Source organism: Oryza brachyantha, chromosome 8 (genome assembly GCF_000231095.2).
Source record: "Oryza brachyantha chromosome 8, ObraRS2, whole genome shotgun sequence".
Lineage (NCBI taxonomy): Eukaryota > Viridiplantae > Streptophyta > Magnoliopsida > Poales > Poaceae > Oryza > Oryza brachyantha.
The window spans coordinates 5,946,878-5,957,596 of record NC_023170.2 but is presented as its reverse complement, the minus strand read 5'-3'; the positions used below and the strand labels follow the sequence as shown (position 1 = coordinate 5,957,596).

General features: G+C 39.4%; 1 protein-coding gene across 1 annotated transcript; it reads right to left on the bottom strand.

The window, feature by feature from the left end:
- Window positions 1-3,009: 3,009 nt before the first annotated feature.
- On the bottom strand, window positions 3,010-8,843 carry LOC102709585 (probable DNA replication complex GINS protein PSF3). The gene is made up of 7 exons (XM_006659198.3): window positions 8,491-8,843; window positions 8,167-8,317; window positions 8,016-8,087; window positions 7,565-7,668; window positions 7,295-7,387; window positions 3,484-3,623; window positions 3,010-3,361 (listed from the first exon to the last, which is right to left on the bottom strand). The coding sequence occupies exons 2-7, from the start codon at window positions 8,209-8,211 to the stop codon at window positions 3,231-3,233; spliced, it is 585 nt and encodes a 194-aa protein (XP_006659261.1). The 5' UTR covers window positions 8,212-8,317; window positions 8,491-8,843; the 3' UTR covers window positions 3,010-3,230.
- Between the last annotated feature and the right edge of the window lie 1,876 nt (window positions 8,844-10,719).

Genomic DNA, 10,719 nt, shown 5'->3' with positions numbered 1-10,719 from the left:
AACCAGCTTGCGTGACAGCGTTGTCGTGCCACACTACCAACACTAGCGTAGTTAAAAGTTTATACAGTGAAAATATTTTTCTTCAACGTTGTTGACGTAAAAAAAGTGATCTGAAGTGTCACACACGAATGTCTGGGAGTCGGTCTTAGACAGCTCCAGTGTAGGACCTAAATTCTTAGAATAATGTATGGGCGTGCTAGTCAGTTTGATCCTGCAACTGACAAGATAAATAGTAAAACAAGTCGATCGGCTATCGAGCCGATAGATGACCAAGAATCCAGCCGATCAGATGTTAGTACAACAGCGATTGGCCGATAGACTGAGCGATCGCCTGTAAAAAGCTTGGATTGGCTAGAAACTTGATAGAGACATATTTAAATTAAATATTGGACCAACATAATTCGCTAAATTATTTATTAATCTTAATCGATCGGATGAGCCCCTATAACCAGTTCGAACCAGACATACAGAGATTAAACTTAACCAAGACAGTATGTAGTCAAGCACGATATGATTATAGGAAACATGAAGATCAATAAGGCCAATAAATAAACCGACTTAGAATAAACAATGAATCATACGTTACTATCGGCTAAACCCAACTTATACGTAATTCTCGTAAGCCGATGCAACATAAATAATTGCCGATATAACTAAATCAAGCCGATTGGTATAGAAATAATGCAGTAAAGCAATCGGCTACTCAATTGATGTAAATATGATAAGCATGTAGATCGACAAAAATCATCGGCTATAGATGGCGGACAAACAACCAAGATCTATAAAATACCTAGCCTAGATTGCTAAGAATAATCATAGAAGATTGGACCCAACTGAGGCAGTTCGAGATTAAACCTAGCAATGTCAGGACAGATACTAAACAGATCTAGATTGCCATCAAGCCAATGAGCCGATGACTGGTGACTTATCGGCTGGTACTATGATAAAACAATGAGTAAAATACATCAATCTGGTATAAACCATCTGACAAACGCAATCTACTAGATCAGACCTAACCGAGACAGTATTAGATTGAATATGTCAAACGGCGAATATCAAACCAACATAGATCACCCAAAGTGGTCGACCAGATCAACTCAAAACACGAAAGTGCTCTAAGCTGAAACTGATACGATAACTAGCAATCGCACAACTAAATTAGAAGATCGGACCGAATCGAGACAGTCCTAATCTAGTCGTGCGATTACCGTGGCCTGGCGGAACGATGGACTTACCCCTCCACCGGAGATCGAGACAATGCAACCCTGCGTCAGGTGCCAAGTTCCGCCGGAGTTAAAAACCTCAGACAAGAGGGTGGCGATGCGCCGAAGATATTTGATCTAATTGATGTGTAGATGGTTTACAATGACCCTAGACATATATATTTATACCCTCGGGTGGACGCTTGTCCATGTTGGACACAACATGTGACTTCTAATAGGTAAAAAGAAATAACAAACTCTTATGTAGATTCTAAATCCCGATCGGACTCTAACAACCTTAGAGATAAAGGAAAAATCTAAACTAACTCTAGTTAACAGATAAAATTAAATTACACGGACTCTGATTATTTCCGAATCTATCTGTAACATTCTAGGCCTAATCGGACTCTATCTCTTATCCGATCTGGACACCATCGGCGGAATCCGAGTCGTATTCTGACTGGTCTTCTATCCGATTGCTCTATTCGGTCTTTAATCATATTTTTAATCTCGAACGGCAATTATCCAAATTCCAGCGTTAACAAACCGTTTAGTAATAAAATTATTTATTAGGAATATTTAAAAAATAATAATAATTACTGGTGGCGGAAACTGAAAAGGAAGTATTACTACGTGCTGCAGCTGCATGCAGATCGATCGGGAACAGCCGGGGCAGGCAGAGGGTGGCCAGAGATGAAAGAAAGCAACAGTCCAAACAGCGCCATTCTGTTTTGTCGACGGTACGGTGCCTCAACGCCGTCGTCTTCTTCCTCTCGTCCTCTCCTCTCTCTCTCTCTCTCTCTCTCTCTCTCTCTCTCTCTCTCTCTCTCTCTCTCCCGTGACTCTCTTCCTGCCTCGCCTGACGCTGATCCGCAGCTGCAAATATATCATGCGCGTAATTTTTTCACATGTGGCGCCGAGGCGATGTCGTCACTGTCCTGGCATGCTGTGGGATGATGGGGATGGATGATTCAATTGGTTCTATGTAGCATGGTGACCCTGGTTGGTCAGTGTGAAGAGTACAAACAGTGTCGCCGAGGAAGACACTTCGATACGTAGGCTGTAGCTAGAGCACTGTGAGAAAGTCTTCCTAGTTTGGACATCTACCGATCGATGCTATCAAGTCTAGTCTACTGTGGAGAAAGACAAATGTGTTTTCAACTATTTTGCATAGTGTACGCAACAAATTAGAATCAATATGCCTATGTTCTTTTTTTTTGCAAAACTTTTAGCGGCCAACAAAATCATGAGTGACGATGGAGAGTCCTTACATCAAGTCTCCAACACATACCAATTTATTGCTACCTCCGTCCAATAATAACTTTATTTTTTAGTTTTTTAATACAATATTTTGACTATTTGTCTTATTTAATTTTTTTTTGCGATTAATATTTTTATTGTTACTGTATAATAAAATATGAATAGTACTTTATATTTTTTTAGTTTTTAAACAAATTTTTCAATAAAACGAATAGTTAAACGTTGAACATAAAAAATAAAAAATAAAATTATTATGGTACGAAGCGACCCTGAGAAGTGACCCAATTTTTATAGGGCAAGCCGGTGAGAGAGTCAGAGGTGGTGCTAGGTACAGCGTCGTCATCTTGCACAGACGACACGTACACCTTTTGTAAGGGGGATCAAGCAAAGGGTGCAGGAATTTATTGAGCAAATAACAAGTAAAACATCCGAGTGATTACGGCGCCAGCAAACTTGACGAATCCAAAACATGAATTTGAGAATGATTATCCAAGATTTTATTCCAAATAATAATAAAAAGTTTAAAAAGGAGCAACGCAGGTTATTTTGTTCATTGATGTCACGTTTTTCTTAATAATAAATTCAGGCGTGTAGACAACAGAGATACTGTCGAATAATATATGCGCACATCAGCCACAAAATACAATATTAAGTGTGATCTCAGAACGGAGCTGTTTCACCTTGTCTTCCAGTAACATACTAATCAGTATACATACATCAGATCAACTCTGCTCAAGTACACCACTAAATACATAAGCTAAACACAGCTCAAGGAGTAGAAGGTCCATCAGGCAGCTTTGTCTTCCTTTTCCTGCCAAGAATGGACGCTTTCTGCAACCTCACACCACCAGCACGCCATTTCTTGAAAGCAGTCATGGAGTCCCTAGCGGATTCAAACACTTCCGCAAAAAGAAACAGGTTACTCCAAGTGAGATATGAAATCATAGTTGGGAACTTGGTTGTGGTAATGGAAAAAACTTGCAGATGATGATCAGCAAGCAAGGTTGGGAGAAGTATTTACCTCGGGCTTCTTCTTTTGTAAGACGCGGAACAAACTTGGGCACTGTCATCATGGAAGAGCTGTGTGACTTGCTTAGTATTTCCTTGTACCTACTGGTGAATGCATAGCGCAAGAATGGTCCAATGCTCCTGTCATTAACCCTGTTGAGACAATCATGCAAACAAAAAAATCACTATAAGCCTTTGCACATGCAAATTACACAAATGTGGTAACATATCAGCATCCAAATAATTTCTCAATATGGAATAATCCCGCACAACAATGTAGTAACAAATCGGCATCCAAATATCAAATAATTCCACATATCACTAGATAATAACTTCATCAGATACTTCTAAGTTCACACTTTATGTGCAGAGAAAATCTTCTCCATTCCATTGAGTTTGCATCGATTCAACAATCTGCAATTGACTTTGTCGAGTTCTAAGATATACTCTCGGTTAGCAGTTTTCTCTATAATATACCCTTGGATCCTATGCATTTATAATAAATGTCCAAAATGCCCTTTAGATATATAAGATTGACCATTAATTTATCATGTTAGAAGATCGAGAAAATTGTGAAAATTTTTGCCTAACATCCTAACAAATCATTATAGTTTGTGCGTATCTTTTAAGATCGAGAAAATATTTTTTCAAAAAATAAAATATGAAAAATAATCTTAAATGACTGCTAACCGAGAAATGCATAGGATCCAAGGGTATATTGTAGAGAAAACTGCTAACTGAGGGTATATCTTAGAACTCGACAAAGTCAATGGCAGATCGTTGAATCGATGCAAACTCAATGATATGGAGTAGATTTTCTCTTATGTGCAAGGACATGCAGAACATCTGGCAGTTGAAAACAATTGTTACAACAGCAGTAAAGACTCCTCTAGCATCGCATCTCCAAATTTAATGTGGACTCTCGTCTGTGAGCTCATTGCACCTTTACTATTACTATGATTCTACGAGGCCACCTGAGCCATCAGAATCCAAGAGATAGGATCCCTGCCTCCCTGGCAAAGTAAGGACAGTAAGATCCTGATTTGGATAACACATTGTGAGCATGATGAGTAAGGCCAGTAAGATTGAAGCAAAAACATACTGGAGTATCTAGCAAGGAGATCCTTCAAATGCCCTACAGGCTAACCAAATACCTATTGATTTGCTGCAGATAAAAAATATTCACACATCAACTATTGTTCACAAAATATACTAAAAATGTTTTTTTTTGCATCAATCAAACATGTCCTTCAACATTGTTGCTATGCACATGAGAGTTCAGACTGCATTTTGGACTTTTCCATATTGAATTTGATTTTTTTCTAAGGGAAAATAAGGAGAAATAAATATGGGGAAGAAATATAGTGCTAAGATCATATTGTCATGGTTGCAGGTTATGGCCAAGGATGAACCGAACCAGCAGCATTAAGAGCATCATCCATTGGATCATCTGGTAGTTGGTTATTTAGTTGCATTCAACTATCTAACTAATATTCTTTTATCTGTTAGTTACATTCAGTACTCCCATTAGTTACTTTGCCAGGGATCCTATCTCTTGGATTCTGAAAGCAAGAATACATAGTTATCTACGTCTATTTCTTTGCATGTCCTTTCTGCCAAAGCCCTCATCCATCCCAGCTACCCTTCTACTGCTCAAAACCATGGTTCTTAAGGTGGGGAGGCTCTGTGAGGTAACCGTCCTTACCGCGCAGTCTTACTGGTAAGGCGGTAAGGCAAGGAGACGATGACTAGAGGTGTAGTGGCCAACATATTAACATGAGAAAAAGAGCGAGAAGGAAAATGAGCATGTTAGGCCAGTCCATAAAAAATTCCTTGTCACATAGATATATCTGCATAACCTAATTTTACAATTAGAATTTTGGAAACATAACAACTACCAAGTGCTCACTTTAACAAAAATACAAAGGATGTGTTCAATGAAAAAAAAATACACATTTGTTTATTTGAACATCCATTATTATCTGTAGCAAACACAGCAATTTAGCTAGTATGTGTAGCATGATGGTTGGTTGATTTATTGAAGTTGAAGATTAGATTATATAACTGGAAACCACCGAATAGAAAATAATCATTTGTGTAGAACAAGGAAGCGGTACAGAAGACAGAAGTGGCAAGGCAAAGACAGCCAGTTATCTCCGATCTTTAATTTGAGTAATCAGCCAATGCAAAATCCAACTCAGAATGAGAGGTTTTTTATTATAACTAATGTGAAGTAGTAATGTTCTGAGCAACTTCGCAATTGCCCCCTGCCATCAGTATAGCTGCAGCCATAATTAGGGCCTATTTGTTTTCGAGGATTTCAACTCATAGGAATATGAAAAGTGCAGGACTAGGAATTTCATTTCTGTAGAGCAAGGAAGAAGTACAGAACACATAGAAGTGGCAAGGCATGGCCAGCCAGTTATCTCTGATCCTTAATTTTGAGTAATCAGCCAACGCAAAATCCAACTCAGAACAAGAGGCTTTTTATTATCACTAAATGTACAGTGCTAATGTTCTGAGCAACTCCGCAATAGGCCCCCACCATCAGCATAGCTGCAACCATAATTAGGGCCTATTCGGTCTGGAGGAATTTCAACCCATAGGAATACGAAAAGTCGAGGAAGAGGAATTTCATTTCTGTAGAACAAGGAAGCAGTACAGAAGACATAGAAGTGGCAAGGCACAGCCAGTCAGGTATCTACGATCTTTAATTTTGAGTAATCAGCCAACACAAAATCCAACTCAGAACGAGAGGTTTCTTATTATCACTAATGTATAGTAGTACTGAGCAACTTCGCAACTGCCCCCCACCATCAGCATAGCTGCAGACATAATTAGGGCCTATTCAGTTTGGAGGAATTTCAACCCATAGGAATACGAAAAATGGAGGAAGAGGAATGCAAGCTCACATCAATCCATAGGAATTTTCCAAGAGGTTTGACTGGATGGAAAATTTACGATGTTTTCTCTCTACAACTTATAGGAAAGGAAAATTTCCTTTGATTTTCCTATACTTTATTTCTACAAACAGAATGGCTTTCATAGTAATCCAATCCTTAGGAGCCGAATCCTTTGTTTTTCCTCCAAACCGAATAGGCCCTTAGGAGGAGAAATTGACTGTTGCTAAAGACATTTCTCTATGAAACCAAGCAATTTGGTTGGACAAAAGAGATAGGGCCAAGAAAACAAAGATTAATTAAAGAGAGATACTGTTTTCTTTAGCTAAGTTGGAGTGCAGTTCTATTTGAAGCAATAATCACCAATATGGCATTTTCAAGCTGAGTCTATAGTGGCAAAATAGCCTCCAAACCCAGGTGTTTTGCTCTAGCATTTGAAGTGCAGGGGTGAACATATACAGTTTTGTAGTTTGAGGGGTTATAAGCAAACATTTTGCAAAGTTCAAAGTTTTATGACGTATTTGTTAAGAAATATGAATAAAGCTATCTTCAATAAGTTCACGGGCATTTGTAATATTGGAATAAACAAGCAGAAAAAACAATTACAAGGCCATTGTAGAAGGAAAATATTATATCATATCAATAATGGTATGCGTGTTCAAGGATGCACACAATTCTGTAAAGCAAAAATGTCGATATTCTAACAAAGATCAAACAGAAACACTTTGTGGCAATTAAGAATTCAATAAGATTTTAACACAAAGGTTAATGTTACCTCTGCTTCTTTACTGGTGGTCAAATTTTAGAATTGTCGAAGCACTGATTAGTGATTACAGTGCCAGTTAAAAAAGAATGAAGGTAGTAAGCTAGAACAGAACCATGAAGCATAATAGCACATGTGGTCAAAATCATTTCAGAACTTACAAAGGAACTATCTTGCATCCTAGCTCGTAGAAGTAAGGGCAACGGATCCTCAAATCAACACAGGCTGCATCAGCCTGGATCTCCTTCCGGGTTCTGCAGTAATGTTCTGATGTTAAAACATCTTTTCAAGGAAACAACAGGTATTTGCACTTACTGAAGACCTTTAAGGATTGTTCATAAGAGGCACTTTGATGTAAATTTGTTGAATATGAATACTAGCAAAGGATCACAGAGTACAACAATGCGAAAACAGATTACAAAGAAACCTACCTCTGGGTGAAGCAAGGAGGTACGTTTATGGACACTGCTTGTTCCAGAGACAGCAGTCCATGTGCAAGCCAAAATGGAAGGTCCACCTTAGCACCCTTTTCAACCTGAACATAGAGAAGATACAACTTTGTCATTCTTTGAACTGGAGAAAATTTCTCATTTGCATTTCCGACCAAAGCATGATATTGTTCTTAAAGACCTAAATAATAAAGCATCCAACACCGCTTGGTGTTTACTAGAATTGCCAACAAAACTGCACCTAGTCTTCCAAAGCAGTTTAACAAATAAAAATCAACTGTCATATAACACTCATCTTAGATAAACAACATTGGGCTACTGCATAGATTCCCAACCGACTTCATTCTAGAACAATGTGGGTGGAGTTCAGTCTAGAACAGTAGGTGTGGGGGAAGAACTGAATAGGTTCCCTGGATCACAGCATAGCACTTACACTGTTCCTTTCAGCACCAGGGTCTAGGAGTCCAACACCATTTGCACTTACTTGGAAAACCACTGAAATAGGCTGTGGCCACAGTAGAAACATGATCAGACCATTTTTGTACAAGCATGCAAGACGAAGATAAAAACAATCATATAGCTACCTCCTCCTCCATGAGTATATCATCGATGTCATAATAACCAGGCATTTCACCAAGAAAACAGAGTACTGCTGGTTATTCTTGATCTCTGGCACCCTTTAGCATATGCAGCTCCACAGTCACCAGAGGAAAATAATGTCCAGCCTAATTCGTTCTGCATAACCAATTTGCAATATTGCCGATAAGCAGCGGTAAATGTGCATGCATTATAACGAATTGATGACCTGGGTGGTGGATGTGGCCGACGGTGGGGAGAGAGGACGCAATGGGAGACCACGCATGGGGGATCTAAGAGGTATAAGGGGTGGGGAGGGCGGGTGGGCTTACCTTTCTCCGGGTAGATCTCCGTCGAGGGAGGAGAGGGGAGCTCCCGGGATGGCGGCGTTCCGACAATCTAGAGCCTCTGAGTTCGATTCCTTTTGTAGACGGAGCCTTGGCGAGGTGGAGGAGACGGCGGGGCGGCGAAGCGGCTCTGGGCGCGGGTGGCGTGGCCTCGTCCGGACGGCGAGCGAACGGTTGCGGCGATGCGGGTGCACGGTTTCTGGTGGCGAGCCCTCGCTCCCGTGGGATCTCCTCGGCGGACGAGCTAGCGGCAGCTTCGGGTGGAGGGAGCGGCGGCGATGCGGTCGACGGAGAGGTGGGCGAGAGGGAGGCGGCCGGGTCGTGGGGAGCGAATAGGCTATTTCGCGAACCCGCGCGCGGAGGGGGCGCGCCAACACTTTCAAAACACCTTTTTTTTTTTACTTTATGTGTATAAAATTTATATCTTTTATTTTATGCGTATAAAGTTAATACGTATAAATTTATATATGTATACATTTCTTTATATTAAATTTATATCTATAATATTATATATATAATATTTGTATATGTGTAGATTTTTTATATAGAGAGTTTGTATGTGTGCATACATATAAAAGTTTATATGTCTAAAGTTTATATATATATATATATATATATAGAACTACTATAGAGCGCTACATAATAAACAGCGTGTGACACACCACAACCTAAACTAGACCTCACACCACCCATCAACGGAGCAACCACCCCGCCTTTGCACGTTGCAGTTAAATTTTAACCTTTTGAATTACTTGCAGGGTGCCCTCGAATAAAGTGAGTTAAGCTTTGACTCCTTTCAGTCAAATTTTAACTTACTGAAGCACGAATACAAACCAATGATCGCGAATTAATTTTTAACTCAAGAACATGTTGCACACATATTGAGTTATTTTTTAACTGACACGCCCACCAGCAAGCACACACATCACACTGTTATACTATACAGTTAAAGTTTAACTTATCGAACAACACAACACATGCTAGACATATGAGTTAATTTTTAACTAACACACTGGTAGCAGGGTTGAATGTGTGATGAAAGTTAAATTTTAACTTTGTTTCATGGGTGGGTCATTACAATATAACCGTTTCACGGAAATGAATCTTCTAGATTTAGTCACATCAAAACTGACGCAATTATCGCCATGCAATTCTTTATGGGCAGCTCATTTCCTCTTCCCCGTGTCTGATTCTCGGGAGATCGCCAGCGCCGCCGCATTGGTTTGCACGATGATCTTTTTCGTTCAATCAAGGTTGTCCGGTAGATTAGTAACAGTATCACCCCCACTCATTCCTTTCACCATCACAATGCTTCTATACGAACTAGGATTAATTGGTAAGCATATTTTTGCTATTCGAGTGTACCGCCCATGGAGGTCACCGGAAAAATACTCGCAAGGGTGAAGAGGATTCAGTTTGCGGACTCGCAAAACGAGTGTGAGGCCTATGGTGGCAACAAGAAACCCATCGAGAGCCTATCTCTTTTGGTAACAAGCTATACCTTCATTTACATTTTGGTGGTAAACCATATCGACACCCTTTTTATCATATGAACCATTTTTATCCAAATTCATAACCATGTTTTCCACGTTGCAGGCCAAATGAATGATTGTCCGCTCAACCATACTCCACCAGTTAATCTTCAACCAGTATAACTAGGCCGTGCCGCTAAACCTAGAAATCGAAAAGTTTCGAGCTCATGCGACATACAATCATTCAAGATAATAGCTGCAAACAATAAACAATCTGACTATACTGTCTATTTTTTGTCGAATATCTAATGTGTCTGTCGTAAACATCTGGAAGCAATGTTTGAACCCAACAGCATATTGCACATGCACGTAGTAACAATTAGGTTTTTGTGTCTTTTGTTATGCAAGATGAATGTATATATTTTATAACTTTATATTATGCGACGTGATAAGTAGATGGTCTATCATATTATGAGGTTTTTTGCTTACTTAATGCTTTCTGACTATGTTTATAATCAAACACGACACGGGGTAAGTATAAGATTTTTTAACTCAGACATGCTGATAAGGTTTTGGTCATCATTTACTACAGTTAACAATAACTATCTTACACAACAGCAAACTTTTAACTTATCACCTACTGAGCCATGTAATTATTGATTTGGTGCCGAGTGGCATGTGTATCAGTTATTTTCTTAAACTCAAACGGATGTTAAGAATGGACGAAAGTATCTTTGTTATG